Source organism: Fundulus heteroclitus, unplaced genomic scaffold (assembly GCF_011125445.2).
Source record: "Fundulus heteroclitus isolate FHET01 unplaced genomic scaffold, MU-UCD_Fhet_4.1 scaffold_47, whole genome shotgun sequence".
NCBI lineage: Eukaryota > Metazoa > Chordata > Actinopteri > Cyprinodontiformes > Fundulidae > Fundulus > Fundulus heteroclitus.
Window position 1 is genome coordinate 1,098,825 of NW_023396890.1, and position 17,820 is coordinate 1,116,644.

Below are 17,820 nucleotides of genomic sequence, written 5' to 3' on the forward strand. Positions count from 1 at the left end.
AGAGACAACTTCTGTCTGAAGATTAAAAAGAGTACGACCCTTTGAAGGGATCCCAGTTCAGATCCGAGCTTTTTGCCTCCATTGTTCTCAGAGCGGGTCGTTGTGGTTCCGCTGATGCCAAACGCTTTAAAGTGAATTTCCTGTGTGAAACAGACTTAGAGCAGAAGGTGTTTTCAGTCAGAGGAAATGACTGATTTAAAAACAAAAGGGTGTGAAGATAAACTGAACATTATAGACGCTCCGGTTAGCCAAATCTGCATTGTTTGTTGTTATTTCAGCTTTTAACCTTTTGTTCTCTGTCATTTTTCTCTTCATAGAAGGTACACCTGGTCTGGCGTTCTGTTAGCTGTGACATCATCAGGGGAGGCAGATCATCCTCTATTACCATCTACCATAGAAAGTACTCCTGGGTCAATGTGAGCTTCTGAGCTTTCTGTGTCTCTGCTCTGTCTTCTCTACCATAGAAAGTACTCCTGGGTCAATGTGAGCTTCTGTGCTTTCTGTGTCTCTGCTCTGTCTTCTCTAACATAGAAAGTACTCCTGGGTCAATGTGAGCTTCTGTGCTTTCTGTGTCTCTGCTCTGTCTTCTCTAGCATAGAAAGTACTCCTGGGTCAATGTGAGCTTCTGAGCTTTCTGTGTCTCTGCTCTGTCTTCTCTAAGCCCCAGTGGGTGGAGGCAGATGAGCGTTCACACTGAGCCTGGTTCTGGTTCTGCTGGAGGTTCTCCTCCCTGTTAAAGGGGAGTTTTCCTCTCCACTGTCGCTTCATGCATGCTCAGTATGAGGGATTGCTGCAAAGCCATCAACAATGCAGACGACTGTCCACTGTGGCTCTACGCTCTTTCAGGAGGAGTGAATGCTGCTTGGAGAGACTTGATGCAACCTGCTGGGTTTCCTTAGAGAGGAAACTTTCTCACCAACCTGGAGGATCTGATGGAAGCTGACTTTAGAAAGAGACTTGAGATGACGTGTTAAATGAATTGGAGCTTTATAAATAAAACTTAATTGTATTGAAATGCTTCAGGTTCTGGCCTCAGTCTGTTTCACCCAGGAAGACCATCGGTGGCGTACAGCCAGCTCACTTCCTGTTTGAACAACCAACCTGATGAGGGCTCACAGCGGATGTTTGTGAGACTGAAGCCGTTTGGCTCGTCTCCGACTAGCCGTTAGCTTTAGCCTCCGGGACCGACCGGAGTTTTCTACTGCAGGGAAGACATTTCCTGCTTGTAACCTTCTAACAGGACGTCTCTTCAAACATCCTGAACCATTCTTTAAAAAAAAGAAAAATAGATTGAGAACATCTCTGCTTCACATTTATTGACAGGAGGTTAAACGTCGTCACCTCCTGCTTCACAGCAGAGACTCCAAGTCCAGGTCCATGAACGCGTCAGCCTCCGTGTCAAAGGGGGAGCTGTGGTTCTGGGGCGGGTTCTGGTGCATCTTCTCATGGTTCCTCAGGTTGGACTTGCTGGAGAAGCTCCTGCTGCACAGCTGGCAGGTGAAGGGCTTCTCCTTGGTGTGGATCCTGCGGTGACACATGAGCTGGGTGGACACGCGGAACGCCTTCCCACACGTCAGGCACTGGTAGCGTTTGGGCTCCGTGTGAATCCGCCGGTGGTTCTTCAGCGCCATCAGGTTGGTGAACTCCTTGTGGCAGACGGAGCAGCAGAAGCGGCCCGTCTTGTGGCTGTTCTTGTGGTTGAGGAGGGAGCCGGCGTGGCGGTAGGTGCGGCCGCAGTGCTCGCATACGTGTCTGGTCTGAGGATGGGCGTCGCCGGCTGGAACGAGGGCCGAAGGTCCGCCGGAGCCGTTTAGGTCCCAGCAGACGGCGTTCCCCTGCTGACAGGAGCCCTGAGCAACATGGCGCTCTGCACGGCGCTCCTGGCAGCCGGCTGAGCTGCTCTGCTGGCCCCGGCTCCTGGAGTGCGCCCCCATGTGGCCGTGCAGGTGCGCCGCCACACAGAAGGTTTTGCCACATTGGGGGCAGCTTTGGCGCCTTATCTGGGAGTGCAGCTGCAGACTGAGCGCGTCTGGAAATGTCTGCAGACACAAAGTACACTGATAAAGATCTTCAGAGTGGGACTTCTTGTGATTGAGGAGGGATCCGGCGTGGCGGTATGAGCGCCCACACAGGTCACACCTGCATCGGAAACACGACCGCAGAACACGTTTAAAGAGGCAGCTCACACACTTTTTTACTCTTTTTACATTTTTACGCCTTCTGCATTTCCTGTCATCCCTGGAAAGCCTAGAAATAAATGCAGCTGGCAGACGTCGGCTCATTTATTTACGGTTTTCTACACAAATTGACCAGGAATGCAGATTTCTGTGTATAAACCGGGTCTATTTGATGTAAAAAGCAGGAAAACTCCAGGCTGAACCGCTGCTGTAGTGAAAATGTGTAAAAGTTGTTCTGCAGATTTTTTGCTGCTTTTCGTCTTCTGTCACTTTTTTTTTATTTAAGCATCTGAAGAAACTCCAGGGGACCGCGGTTCTTCCTGAGGGCCTTCATCTGTTATCATTAAATATTTCCTATCATGAAAAGAATTTGGATTTATTGCAAAAACTATAAATTACAATCAACGATGTTTTAAAACCTCAAAAACTATTGTTGGGATTGTTACTTTCACTATTTTCTCTTGGTTCCACAAGAGCTTCAATAAATGTGATAATATGAGGAGGGCTGAAACAATTAAATTAAATTAATCATGATTAATCAATTATTGAACTAATTTTCAACTAATTTAGTAATTGAACAATCATTAAATGGGGTATAGAGACAATATTAAACTCCATTTGCTGAGAGAGCAAACCAGTCAAAGAAGTAATTAAGCCACAACTGTACAAAGTATATAAATTTAGCAATTAGCATCTATATCTATCTATCTATATATATATATATATATATATATATATATATATATATATATATATATATATATATATATCTATCTATCTATCTATATATATATATATATATATATATATATGATTTCACGCTTTTAAATTGTGCAATACGTGTTTTTTAAGTTGAAAATGCTTGTTTATTGAGGCCTAAGACGATTTCTTTTCACATTAATCGATTACTAAAATAATAAATAGCTGCAGCCCTAAATACTGACATGCAGATTTTTCTGACATGCAGAATCCTAAAAATGACTGAAAAAAATATGTAAATACCAATTTTTTCAGAACTTTTAATGTTATTACAAAATATTGTGATAACCTTTTAAATGCATATCACTGGTTCTATCTACACGTAATGAGACAATTTACCTAAAGCACAGGTTTAAATTTGACCTTCAGGCACTTTGCTACCAACTGGGACAATTATTTCTGCTGCCGCGTCTATAAAAAAAAAAAAAAAATAGAAATAATGTTAGATCATATTTCAGGACCCAGAAGGTGATTCCCAGAGAAACATTCTGTAAGTAGCAGCTCGGCTCTTTAAAGGTTTTTCTTTAAAGCACACAATGTGCAATATTCTGTCATGGTCAGGCGCACCGACGGAAAACGATAGAAAACGAGTGAAAAAGCAGAACTTCAGAAAGTCCAGAGGAACTTTTAACCAAGACAACTTTAAACGATCTGCTGGGTTTCCTTGGGCAGAAACCTTTTAACCATCTGTCAAGATGATACCACTAAAACGAGTAATAAATAAAGTGAATTGAAATTAGAGCTTTAAAACTTTATTTAACTTTACTTTAAGGTGTGTGCTTCCTAAGGGTCCATAAAAAGTTGAAGGTAATGAGGGCGGAGCCTTTAACAGAGCAGCAGAGCTGGTTTCAGACTCACGTGAAGCATTTGTCCCCCGTCTGGGGCGTCTGCCGTCCAGGCGGCGCCTCGCCTCGCTCACCTCCATCGCCTCCATCGCCTCCATCGCCCGCCTCGCCTCCATCGCCTCCCTCGCCTCGCTCACCTCCATCGCCTCCCTCGCCTCGCTCACCTCCATCGCCTCCCTCGCCTCGCTCACCTCCATCGCCTCCATCGCCTCCCTCGCCTCCATCGCCTCCATCGCCTCGCTCGCCCCGCTCGCCCCGCTGGCAGCGGTGCCTCTCCAGCCCAGAGCGGCCCTGGAAGCTGCGGCCACAGGAGGAGCAGCAGAAGTGTGTGGGCGGCTGGCTGTGGAGCCGCTGGTGGCTGTGCAGGACGCTGGCGAGGCGGAACGCCTTGCCGCAGGTGGGACAGGCGTGCCTCTTGGTCTGCGTGTGGATCCTGGTGTGGTTGCGTAGAGCCATCAGGTTGGAGAAGGGCTTGGAGCAGAAGGCGCAGCTGAAGTGGCCCGTCTTGTGCGTGTTTTTGTGGTTCAGCAGCGAGCCGGCGTGACGGTAGGAGCGATGGCAGATGTTGCATTGGAACGGCCGCTCCTCTTCGCCACAGGCGGGCGCCGCAGACAGGTGACGACCTTCTGCCGCCTCACGGCTCTGGGTCGGCGGCTCGCTCTGAGGTCGGCACAGACGTGAGCCAGCAGCTGCTTCTGCCCTCTGAAGCCTTTTCCACACTTCTGGCACAGATGCTTCTTGTAGGCAAAGTGGCTCCGCAGGTGGTTCTTCATGGCCAGCTGGTTAGAGTAGGTGTTCCTGCAAATGGAGCAGTAGTACTGGCCGGTTTTATGCGAGTTCCTGTGGTTGACCAAGCTCCCGGCGTGCCGATACGTACGGCCGCACTGGCCGCAGGAAAACGGTCGCTTCTCGTCCCGAACGTCCTGAACGGCGGCGTCCTGACCCGAGTCTGAAGCTGGAGGCGGCTCTCTTGCGTCCGGACCGCTGCCGTCACCTGGCTGGAGGTCCTGGTTCTTGGCTCGGTTCTCTTTATGTCTCCTCAGGTGATTCAGCAGCTGCTTCTGGATTTTGAAGGCTTTCCCGCACTCAGGACAGGAATGCCTGGGGAAACAAGCATGCTGCGTTACAGAGGCGTGCAGAAAAATACCCAGAATCCTTTGTGTTACATTTCATCACCTCAAACCTGGATTTACACGTAGAATTCATTCTGAAAAATGTATTTATTTTAATAGTTCAGTTTAAAAGGTGAAACATAGATGAACGACGCATTCAAAGGTATTTCAGAGGTTTTCCTGTATTAACTTTAATAATCGTGGCTTACAGCGGAAAAAAACTAAGATAATTAAAATATAACATCATCCCTGATAGAGAAATGTTATATTATTGCTGATAAAGTCATGAGAAATGCTGACGCTCTCCTCAAGGAGGTGATGCATGAAAGCACATTGACGGAAAGTTGAGTGGAAGGAAAAACATCAGTAGCAACAGGGATAACTGCGTCATTAAGTGGATTTTGAAGCCCAGTAAAGAATCAGCAGCTGGAGTCAAAGCAGCCAGAACCACCGAACCCAAATGGATCCGGGACATAAGCCACAACTGCCCTATTCCTCGCCTTCAGCCGCTCCTGAACCAGAGGCAGCGTACCAATCTGACCGAGGAGGAAAAGGACAAGACGGGTTTTCTTTTCAGATAAAATCTAACGTCACGTTTTGTTCTGGAGGAAAAGTGGATCCAAGCCGCCTGCAGTCTCCACGGTCAGTGAGGATCTCCAAGTAAAAGGAGCCCAGACCGAAAACCACATATATACAGGTGCACAATTCTGTATTAATTCATTATTTGTAGAAGTGGTCTGATATAATATTCTATATTTCTGAGACTGAATTTGAGGTTTTCAGCTCGCTTTCTCTTTCTATAATTGAAATAAATGTTTTTTTTATTGATAATCTGATGTTTCACTGGGAAGCATATAGTCTGTCACGTGTTTATCTGCGGCCCCTTTAAATCAAATACCCCTAAATCAACAAACGACTCCATTCACTAATCAGGCATCTGATTGGACGGGAGTTTTTTTTTTTTAGGGGTATCAGAGTAAATGAGGCTCAGAAAACCAGGGCATCATCTTTCTCCCGCTTTGCATTTCCACTCTGTTGACAGCAACCCTTCAGACCTGGAAGCATGTAGCTAGCGGTGCTAGCGTATCACTCCTGAACCAACCTCTTGACGTCGAAGTGGGACCTCTGATGGTTCTTCAGGGCCAGCAGGTTGTAGAAGCGCTTCTGGCAGACGGCACATCTGAACACTCCAGTCTTGTGGGACTTTTTATGGTTGAGCAGGGAGCCGGCGTGCCTGTAGGACCTTCCACACTGCTCACACTTATACCGCCGCTCCCCGGCGTCCCTGCCGAGGCTCGTCTCCTCATGCTGGGGACGCTCGCCGGCTTCTATCTCCTCCTTCTCCTCCGCTGTGCAGCCGTGGCTGTGGAGGCGACGGTAGCTGCTGCAGGAGACGCCACAGCTGCTGCAGATGATGAACGCCTCCTCTTTACTGTCTGAGACGTCGCCCTGCACAGGCCGCTCACAGGCCGCCCGCTCCGCCTCGTGGCGAAGCTGATGAGCCATCAGGTCCTGCCTGTCCACCAAGGTCTCCCCACACGTGCTGCAGATGGTCATCTCCACCGGCTCGTCGTCTCTGGTGTCGTCTCTGGAGGACAGGGGAGGATGTGAGGCGTGAGGGTGGTGGTGGGCCTGCAGGTGGCTCCTGAGCGCCGTCATGGTGGCGTAGCCGTCTCCACACACGGAGCACTGGTAGTGATCTCCGTCGTCCTCTTCGTCGGGATTGTCGTCTTCGTCTTCGGCGGCGCGGCTCAGACCCGCAGCGCTCTCGTCCGAGCCGTGAGACCAGCTGGTCTCTGGGTTTTCAGAGGCTCCGCCGGCGGTGAAGCTGAAGCTGAAGCTGTGGGCGTCGTGCCGCTGCGACCGAAGCGGGCAGCGGTGAGACTTTATCCCCGCCACGTCTGCAGACGTCTCCCCACAGTCTGCACACATGTGCCTCGTCTGGGGCGTCGTCTCCTCGCAGGCGTCCTCCTGGTCCACGCCTGACGGGGACCTCGTTTGCTGGTGGGGGGGGTAGAAGCAGCCCTGCTGGCCGTCTGCAGTCAGAGGCTCCGGGGAGAGCCAGTCTGCCGCGGCGTGGAGGTGGAGCGACGCCCGCTGAGCTTTGTGGAGGCGCAGGTGACTCCTCAGGGCGGCCAGGTGAGGGTAGGTCTTACCGCACACGGAGCACTGGAAGACCCCCACCTGGTGGGACCTCCTGTGGTTGATGAGGCTCCCAGAGTGCCGGTAACTTCTGCCGCAGGTCTGACACCTGAAGGGCCGCTCGTCAGAATCCGCAGACGACGTTTCTTCAGCGCTCGGCGCCGGGACGCCGCCTGTGCTGATGGCTGAGTGGTCGCCCTGAGCGCCACAGAGGGGCGGAGTCAGATCGTGGTGCTCTGGGCCAAAGCTGCGGGGGGGATCCGTCAGCGAGGGGGGAGGCCGGTCTTCTACAGGAGACACACAGAAGCCAGACTCCGGCGAAGCCACAGCGGGTTCGTAAACGTCCGTCGGCTCTGAACACGGCTGAGAGGAAGAGTTGTGCATCTGGATGTGTTCCTGGAACGCCGTGTTAGTGGGAAAGAGCGTCTGACACAGATGGCAGAAATCCCCCGCAGTGTCCGGGCTCTGAGGGAGGAGTAGGTCCGGGTTAGAGTAAGATCCAGCGGTGGGACGGGGCTCCTTGGCGCCGCGGGCCTTGTGCGTCCTCTGATGGCTGTAGAGGGCGCCCATGTTGCTGCACAGCTTGAAGCAGACGGTGCACTCAAACACGCCCAGCTGGTGGGTCTTCCTGTGGTTGATCAGGCTCCGGTGGTGGATGTAGGACTTCTCACACAGATTGCAGCGGAATGGGCGGTTCGCCGCGTCGCTGCAGCTCTCAGCCTGGGAATCATAGGCGTCCTCTGGCGCTTCGGCAGGAATCCCAACAGCATTTGGCAGCTCATCAAGTCGAGGATCGATTTCTTTTTCATACGTGGAGTTTCCCACGTCTGCGTTCCTACGCCAAGGATCCGCTGATCTTTGGACCAGATGAATCCTCCTGTGCGCAAGCAGCTGAGCTGCCAAACGAAAACACTTCCCACAATCGGCACAGGAGTGCTTTTTAAATGAAGTGTGGCTCCGCAGATGATTCTTCATGGCCGAGGCGTTCAGGTTTTCCTTCCCACAAATGCTGCAGTGAAACGAACCCACTTCATGCGTCCTTCTGTGGTTGGTTAGGCTACCTGCGTGCCTGTAGCCACGCCCACATTCAGAGCATTTGAACCTGCGGTCTTCGTCTTGCTGCCGATGAGCGTCCATGCTCTCCAGCAGGCTGGACGTAGTGGAGCATTAGCTAGCAGGATGTGTGCCAGAAGAACTCCCCGTCCCGCCGCCGCGCTGCTCTGCCATCCATAGATGATGTCTGAAGCTGGAGCTGCTGGATGGAGACGCGTTAGTCGTCCAGATGTTTCCACTGGGATCCAAGTTAGGGAGGAAACATGCAAACAGAGAAGATGCTGTCAGACAGAGTTAGCCAATTAATAACGACACATTAATCAACCTGAGATATTAAACACAGAAACACCGTTACATGCTTACAGTCATTTAGTCAGTGAGAATGCTATACAGCATTCTCACTGACTAAGTTCTTTCAGGTCTTGATTATTATTCCGTACGTTTTTCGGCATCTAACTACTCCTGCATACTTCAACTGATTTAAACTATTTTTGTATCAAAATGTTCAGCTCGTTCACGACATTACTGCTATGTATTTTGGTAATTATAACTTTTATAATATTTAAAATATTTAACTTTTTGTGAGTTTTTTGCTCTCATTGAAATTGAATGGAGAATCCTTCAAATATTTCAGCTTTTTGACAGCTTACTGCTTTAGCCTACTTTCAGCTAGAAACGCCATTCAACTTTTAAAATGTTCAAATAACCTTCAGCAATCTTCAGCTACTTCAGCTTTTTCATATCTTCTACCATTTTTATATAGTACCTCCTTAAAATAATTTAGCATTTTCATAAAATTCAGAAAAATGAATGCGTTGCTATGGTTGCTAGGGAGTTAATTTAAAGTGGCCACTCTGCCGTTACCATAGATTTTCCTTCCCTGAACAACTTCTTCTCACTCGCTCAATTTTAAATCTATTCACATCAAAACGTAGGAATTTTTTCTGGATTCTGGAAATGTAACCATCATTGGTGTGGAATTTATAGATTTTTCGCAAATCACCCCAGAGCACCACGAAACCTTAAAGCACTCCATTGATTTTCTATGGAGGTGTGGTGAAAAGTCACACCTGACATTCCCAAGCGACACATGTTTTCACATCGTCGCAACTCCTAAACCGTTTTATGTACAGGCATGAGACTTTCACACATTCATGTCCAGACCCTTCTGGCGCTCACAAAAAAGGAATTCTGTCGATAAATGTTACGGTTTTGCCGCAGGAACAATTTGTTCGGGAGTAGCGAATGTTCAAAATTCTGAAAACGCTTTGGAACTGCATCCTTCTAAATGATGCACTTTTTTACATCGTTGCCATGCCTACACTGATTTTTGTACAAACATAAAAATGAGCACCACAGTCCTCAAACGCCTGCTGATACTCACGCTGAAAGAATTATTTTGATATCTCTCATACTTTTTCAGCTAGAGTGATTTGTTCGGGACCGATTTTAGAGGATTTTTGAATTTTCGTCAATATTCCCCTTTATTTCATGATTTTTTGCGCCTACATTAAAATATTTCAAGGAAAAAACGATCGTTTGTCTTGTTCCCGTATCCGTTCCGAAATAAATGCAGAAAAAAATTACGTCTCTAGGCCTAACGGTTGACGAAAAATCCAGAGTTCTTCGAGGCAAAGTGATGCCATTTTATTCCAATTAGAGCTCGTCTGACCATAAGTCTCTGCCTGCAGTAGACGGACACCAGCAGCTGTGAGTGAGTTTCCATGACAACAGAACTCTACTGGCCAGAGGTTACTACAGGTCAGGGACAGGCTGCCTTTGCTAAGAATTATTCCATCAGCGTCTAACTACTCCCGCATACTTTAACGGATTTCAACAATTTTGGTGTCAAAACGTTCGGCTCGCTCCTACAGCATGCCTGCTATGGCTCATGGTTATGCTAACTTTTACACTTTTTAAAATATTTCACTTTTTGTGCAATTTTTTTTTTGTGGCTGTTCCCATTGAAATCAATGCAAATTGCTTTAAATTCCTTCACATTCCTTCAAATTCTTGACATTCCTCCAAATTCTTCACATTCTTCCTATACTTCCAATTCTTCTAATTGTTCTTAATCTTCAAATTCTTCAAATTTTTCGAATTCTTCAAATTCCTTCAAACTTTTTTAGATTCTCCAAATTTCTTCAAAAATTTCAAATTCTTCAAATTTTTCAAATTCCTTCAAATTTTTTGAAAATGTTCAAATTTTTCTAATTTCTTCAAATTCACATGGACCCGGTTCTGAAGTCCTCACTAAGACTAAGAACGTAGAGAACATGGTACCGGTTCTGAAGTCCTTCCACTAAGACTAAGAATGTAGAGAACATGGACCCGGTTCTGAGGTCCTTCCACTAAGACTAAGAACGTAGAGAACATGGACCCGGTTCTGAAGTCCTCACTAAGACTAAGAACGTAGAGAACATGGACCCGGTTCTGAGGTCCTTTCACTAAGACTAAGAACGTAGAGAACATGGACCTGGTTCTGAAGTCCTCACTAAGACTAAGAAGGTAGAGAACATGGACCCGGTTCTGAAGTCCTCACTAAGACTAAGAACGTAGAGAACATGGACCCGGTTCTGAAGTCCTCACTAAGACTAAGAACGTAGAGAACATGGACCCAGTTCTGAAGTCCTTCCACTAAGACTAAGAACGTAGAGAACATGGACCCAGTTCTGAAGTCCTTCCACTGGCTCCCTGGAAGTCAGAGAATAGACTCCAGCCTGCTCTGCAGAACCAGAACCAGAACCAGATATGGAGAAGCAGAATTTAGTTCCTATGCTCCACTGATCTGGAACAAACTCCCAGAAAACTGGAAAAGTGCTGAAAAAGTTCCTTTAAATCAAGATCAAAAACACATTTGTTTAGGATTGTAACTTCTAGTTAAACCGTTTTACTGAAACATCATTAGTTCAACTTTGTTGTTGTTTCTACATTTTATTCCAATTTGCTATTATTCAATTTTTTTTCCTGTGTTTTAATCAGGTAAAGCACTTTGTGTTGTCTTTGTACTGAAATGTGCTTTACTAATTAATTTGCCTTGCCTTCTGTGTAAGTAACCACATTATGACATGACATCATTTTGATGCAGGTCCCAAAAGTCAGAACTGAGTTTAGTGAAAAGGACTTTAAAGTTTCTGCTCCTGCTAGCTGGAATAACACGCAAAATGATTTAAAACTATTATTTTTAATAGGTTTGGGGGAATTTAAGTCAATTTTAAAAGTCATTAGCTCACTTGACTTTTTTAATTGCCCAAAGGTTTAGAGCTATGTGATAACTCGGTATGTTTTTTTCTTGAAATGTGACTCTTGTTTATGCGTCTGTGTATACGGTCTTGTATGTTGCGTGTTTTACATTTCTGTCTTGTCCAGGTCACTCTTTGAAAATAGTTTTTTCCCCTGGCTAAATTAAGGATACATACCAGCTTATTACCCATTCTTCTTTACAATATAAGAGCAGCTCAGGCCCCATCGTACTGGGTGGAGAGCATCTCTGAACATCCAGTCTTACCTCAGATTTTTAATTGTAACTAGATCCAGACTTTGACTAGGCCACTCTAACCCATGAATCTTCTCTGATCTAAACCATCCCATAATATCTCAGGCTGCATGTTCAGGCTGGTTCTCCTGCTGGAAGGAGAACCTCCACCTCAGTCTCAGGTTCCCCTGCAGGTTCTAACAGATTGTCCTCAGGATGGTCCTGATTTATCTCCATCAGCTCTGATTATTATTCCATCATTGCTCTAGTTACCACGGGTCTCTTGGTTGCTTCTCTGATTAATGTTCTCCTTGTTCAGCCAGTTAGGGTTGGTTTAGGTCAGGGGTGTCAAACTCATTTTGGTTTAGGGGCCGCATTCAGCTTAATCTGATCTCAAGAGGGCCACACGAGTAAACTCATTGCAAGAATAAATAGAACTAATAAAAGTGGACTTGTTGTTGATTTTTATATTAAATTAATTTCACTTTTACACAATATATTATGAATAACCTCAGCGTTTTAAAGAAAAGTATGTGCAATTTCAACAATACTTTTACTCAGTTAAACATTTACTTGTGCATTATGCATAAGAACTGATCACAGTAATTGTACTGTGATTTTTAGAGTGATTCTTTTCAAGCTGTATGCAAACGAAATTTCGTTCTGTACGCACTTTGTGCAATCAAAATGACAAAGATATCTATCTATCTAAAATGTTGAAAAATCATTTATTCACATTTTTTGGAACTTAAAAACAGTCCTGCATGACAAAATACATCAAACAGATAAAAATTAGGAAATTATTTAAAATCAATTTTCCACATCTGAAGCTCAGTGCTACCATCTGCTGATTAAAACACAGCGCCCCTCGTGGACAATATAGGAACTGCAGATTTTCAATTAAACAAATTACATGTTTTTTTCAATAATTGTTTTATCATTTTCTTCCTTTTATCTACTCTTTCTTTCACCTTTTCTTTTTTTTTCTTGATCTTCCTTTCCTCTCTTACTTTCCCATTGTAGTGTCCATATCATTTGAGATATTCCCCGCATGAATCATAATAAAACTATTTACATTCATAAATCAAGCGGAGCACTATGGCAAAAGCAGCACTGCTCCACTTGTGAAAGTCAAATCTGATGAGCTCTTTTTGGCATTAAGACAACATTTCTTATTGCCACATTGCCAGACAGGACGACACTGAAAAAAAAAAAAAAAAATTTTTTTTTGTTGTTGAATAATGATAATGCATTTAGCCACCAGGCCGGACTAAATTGTTCGGCGGGCCCCTGGTTTAGGTGGACAGCTGTGCTTTAAAGCCACGTCATACTGCTTTCAATTCCAGATGATAGGCTGAGAATCTAACCTTACTTTAAAATGTTCCTTGGTCTTCATGATGCTGGTTATTCTCTGACGTTCTTTAAAGAACCTCGAAGGCCAGAAACGGAACAGTTAGCAGTTAAACTCTGATTAAGTTATGCACAGCTGGACTTTATTAATTAATTAGGTGACTTTTGAAGGAGTTACACTGGAGTTTTAGGGTATCAAATAAAGGGAACGTGTTTTACAGATTTTTATTTGAAGAAAATTGTGAAGATGATATATCTTTCTCATTTAACTTCCTGATCCCAGCGAAATATTGAAGTAAAGCAATGTGAAAAGATGTGTAAAGGTTCCTGGGCTATGAACACATTTTTTACTGATTAAACTAGTCTTGCATGTAATCTTTCAGTAGATCAACACATCCACCTTAAAACATCTAAAATTACAAAAGAAGCAGAGGGTCATGTCTTTGAATGATTGATTTTCCCCTTAAAATCAAAAAGGTTCTTCTAACAAATCAGTTTAAAGTCAAGTTTAAAGCACTATTTACAACACAAGTATATGCAGTTATTTATTTGTCCACCCGCATCTCTTGTCGGTTGCATTGACAACGAATCTATTCTGTTCCGTTTCCTAATCAAATCTGCAGTCCTAGAGGTTTTTAATTGAAGGCTAACATTCCTGCAGCTGCAGCGCCGACTGCCTCGGTGCACAGAGAAGAGCAATTACTAACAAAAATTAAGTTTTTATTTTCACCAAATGTAAATCAATATTAGGCTAAAGTCAGGGTAGGATTACAACTAAACAAGTCTAGTGAAGCCGGGCAGCAAGGACACGTTAGCGGCCCACAATTAGCTAAACAAACATTGCACCAAAACAGCAACACATGAATAAAAGACAACAAAGAAAATATGAGAGGTTTAATACCTGTAGACGCGGTCTGCGCCAGCACGAATACTCGCTCTTCTGGCCGTTTTTTATTTAAATTATCTATTTTTCATAAAAAAAAAAAAAAAAAAAAAAAGGAAAGACCCTTTTATTCAACTGTCCCTTTTTTTCCTCCATCCCCGTTTCCACATCACTCTGGTTGCTAGGAAACAGGAAATGTGTAGCAGCGAAATACTTCCCCCTCAGCGGCTCCAAGCTAGCTAAGCTAATAGTTTATTAAACAACGCGTCAACCCTTGGTGACCCCAGGATGTAAGCACCAGCGAAATTGATCGAGGATTTAAACAAAGGGTCGTCTTAAAGCGTTAAATTCTACAAATAGCACCAGAAAGGCGTTTATTTTAGCCGCTCCGATAGCTACATTAAATAGTGGACGTTGCTAGCCATGCTAATGCGTTGACGCAGTAAGACATTAGCATTAAAATAAAAAAAATAATAGTAATAAAAAATATTTATTCATAGATTTTTTTTATTCTGAAAGTGGTTATCATAGGTTTTATTTTATTGTTTTTATTTTTTAAATAGTTAACCATTATTTTTGCTGTTCGGCTTGCTCGCCCCTCGCTGTCGTCACCAGGGTCCTAGAGCCGACCTGACATCACATCCAGTAAACAGAGAGCCTCGCAGTAAAAGCTGTCACCTTCGAGGACTCTGTCCGCCAACTGCTTATAAACCGACTCCGGTAAGAAATGCTCCTTTCTGCTTTAAACAACCATTCAGGGGACGCGCTGGGGCGGATGTTAGCGGCGCCCGCGCCTTAGATCCGCGGTCAGGATCTCGGTGTGATTAGTGAACCAGCGGTCCTAAAGCCAGCCATTTTGAGTCAGTGAAAAAAAATGACTAGCACGCCCGTTAGCACCCGCAGATCCGCGTTTCCGTCCCGGTGACACGGACGCGTTTAGTCGTTATTGCTGCGGGGCGCCGCCGGTCCCTGCGCGGCTGTCTGTGCATCGCCCACTTCCTCTGTGATCAAAGCGGCTAGCTTATTGTCCCTGAGGTCCTAATGCCAGCCATTTTGAGAATAAATAATAGCAACATATCTCTGTGATAATGTTTTTTTTTTTATCTGCTGTCATCTGCGACACAAGCATACAGAAAGCTTTGCAACTTCAACTCATCTGATTAACTTGTTTTCTTCTATTTCCCGGTGTAATTATTTTTATACTGATTGCAAATTGTTTTTATTGATCTGCTTGCAGAAATAAAAAGAAAATAAAAATGGCTTCCCCTCAGCCTGGCAGCCCACCTCCTGCTGAGCAGTTCACCCCCCCTGAGGATGATGAAAGCAAACAAGACGAAGAGGCGGCGAGAGACCAGCCGGTTAAAAAGCGCGGCAGGGGCAGACCTCCCAAAGCCAAGCCCCTCTTCAGATGCTCGGCGTGCGCGGACACCTTCAGAAGCACGGCGGCCCTGCAGAGCCACAAGCTGGCGGCGCACGCCAAGCAGCGGCACGCCTGCTCCGACTGCGGCAAAACCTTCTCCGGCAAAGCCCAGCTCTCCAAACACGAGCGCACCCACTCGTCCCAGCGGCCCTTCCAGTGCCCGGACTGTCACAAGGCCTACAAGACGTCCACAGAGCTGCGCAACCACAGCCGCTCCCACACCGGGGAGAAGCCGTTCGTGTGCACGGAGTGCGGCAAGGCCTTCATGCAGGCCATCTGCCTGAGGATCCACATGACGCAGCACAGCGGCGAGCGGCCCTACTCCTGCCGCCAGTGCTCCAAGAGCTACCCCACGCTGTCCAAGCTGAAGGTGCACGAGCGCTCCCACACCGGGGAGAAGCCCTATTTCTGCGCCGAGTGCGGCAAGAGCTTCGCCGACCCGTCCGTGTTCAGGAAGCACAAGCGGAACCACCAGGGCCACCGGCCGTACGCCTGCGAGGAGTGCGGCAAGACGTACACGGAGCTGAAGGACCTGAAGAACCACGAGCGCTCCCACACCGGCGAGAAGCCCTTCCTGTGCTCGGACTGCGGCAAAGCCTTCTCCCGCTCCTCCTCGCTGGCGTGCCATCAGCGCATCCACTCGCAGAACAAGCCCTACCAGTGCGAGCAGTGCGGGAAGGGCTTCACCCAGCTGTCCTCCTACCAGTCCCACCTCCGCACCCACTCCGGGGAGAAACCCTTCCTCTGCCCCCAGTGCGGCAAAATGTTCTCCGACCCGTCCAGCTTCCGCCGCCACCAGCGCGCCCACCTGGGCTTCAAGCCGTACCCGTGCGACAAGTGCTCCAAGCGCTTCCGGCAGCCGGCCGACCTCGCCGTGCACGAGCGCGTCCACTCCGGCGAGCGGCCGTATAAGTGCCAGAGCTGCGACAAGGCCTTCGTGGCGTCCTGGGACCTGCGCCGCCACATGCTGGTCCACACGGGCCTGCGCCCCTTCTCCTGCACCGAGTGCGACAAGTCGTTCACCGAGCGCTCCAGCCTCAACAAGCACCGCCGCGTTCACTCTGGAGAGAGGCCCTTCAAGTGCGAGGAGTGCCTGAAGTCCTTCGTGGTTTCCTCCAGTCTGCGCAAACACGAAAGGACTCACCTGGCCGAGCATCAGGAGGCCGACTCGTCCTCCGCCTCTGTGAGCCTCCCTCAGTTCTCCTGTTCTCACTGCGCCTCCACCTTCGGCTCCTGGGAGGAGGTCCAGGCCCACGAGAGCCTCCACCCCGCCGACGCCGCCCTGTCGCAGGCCTGCGGCGCCTGCAGCGCAGAGTTCGCTCAGCTGGGAGAGCTGGAGGAGCCCGGCAAGCAGCGGCCGCCGCTGAGGCCGCACGTCTGCGACAGCTGCAGCAAGAGCTTCCTGAACAAGTCCGGCCTGCGCAAACACCAGAAGATCCACTCCAGCAGCAAGCCGCACGGCTGCCCCCACTGCGGCAAGGCCTTCCTGTTCGCCGCCTACCTCCGCAAGCACTTACGGACCCACGCTGACGCCGCCGCCGCCGCCGCCGCCGTGGCGCCGCCGCCACCTGCAGCAGCGACGCCTGACGAGCTGAATATTATTCACACCGTCTCGCTTCCCTCGCCCCCACCTGCCAGCGAGGTGTCCGCCCCGACCGCTGAGCCCGCCGCCATTTCTCTGAGCGTTCCTGTGACGCCGTTTCATAATCTGCCAGAATATCTGGTCAAACACGAAGGACTTTAAGAAATAAAGCCGTTACATTCGTTATTGACCAGATCAAATATATAAAAAAAATCATAATTAAAAACATATTCTTGGTGTAACTTATTAGGGCATTATTATTTCTGACATATAAATAGATAAACGTGTTTTATAATCATCCTAATATAATATTCTTCATGTGATCCTCTTAATATATTTTAATCTGTCCATAAAATCATTTGTACTTCACCTTAAACTGAACCTGAAGCTCTTTGTTTCTACTTACATCTCGACTTTAATATTTTGCATTCTTTTAAACGTTCTTTGTTAAAATTGTTTCTTAACTATTTTAACGTTTGATTATTTTAATTATGATGATTATTATCCAAGTAGTTGTAGTGGAAAAAAAGTTTCACTGTGAAGCTGTTTTATACCAATAAAATATAAAAATGTGTTTTTCTTCTGAACAAACTTTGTATGTTTTTATTTTTTTAAACTTTATTAATTTTCAACAGCCCATTCTTTACAGTATTCAAGTTTTATAAGATGCTGTTGATTTTAATGTACAACCCCCACATAAAACAAAAAAAAATATATATCATACACGCACAAAAACAAACAAACAAGCAAGAAAACACAATTAAATTTTCAATTAAATTTAATTTACATAGCGCCAATTCATGAAACATGTCATCTCGAGGCACTTTATAAAGTCAAAATCAATCATATTATACAGAATAGTCAACATTTTCCTATATAAGGAAACCAGCAGGTTGCATCAAGTCTCTCCAAGCAGCATTCACTCCTCCTGAAAGAGCGTAGAGCCACAGTGGACAGTCGTCTGCATTGTTGATGGCTTTGCAGCAATCCCTCATACTGAGCATGCATGAAGCGACAGTGGA

General features: G+C 46.6%; 2 protein-coding genes across 2 annotated transcripts; one reads left to right on the top strand and one right to left on the bottom strand.

Annotated features, from left to right (window-relative positions):
• Positions 1-1,301: 1,301 nt before the first annotated feature.
• On the bottom strand, positions 1,302-8,202 carry znf646 (zinc finger protein 646; the record flags this gene model as incomplete). The annotated part of the gene is given in 5 exon segments (XM_036132018.1): positions 1,302-2,139; positions 3,795-3,846; positions 3,973-4,422; positions 4,425-4,882; positions 5,996-8,202. Coding segments are annotated over 5 exon segments (3,957 nt in total), but the record flags the coding sequence as incomplete, so codon positions are not given.
• A 6,149-nt stretch (positions 8,203-14,351) lies between these two features.
• Positions 14,352-17,385, top strand: znf668 (zinc finger protein 668). Its single transcript, XM_012863006.3, has 2 exons — positions 14,352-14,516; positions 15,034-17,385. Exon 2 carries the CDS (start codon positions 15,053-15,055, stop codon positions 16,958-16,960), a length of 1,908 nt encoding a protein of 635 aa, XP_012718460.2. The 5' UTR covers positions 14,352-14,516; positions 15,034-15,052; the 3' UTR covers positions 16,961-17,385.
• The last annotated feature ends 435 nt before the right edge of the window (positions 17,386-17,820 follow it).

Bases quoted from the DNA above. Each gene is read 5' to 3' on its own strand.
- znf668 (XM_012863006.3), top strand. From the start codon at position 15,053: ATGGCTTCCCCTCAGCCTGGCAGCCCACCTCCTGCTGAGCAGTTCACC.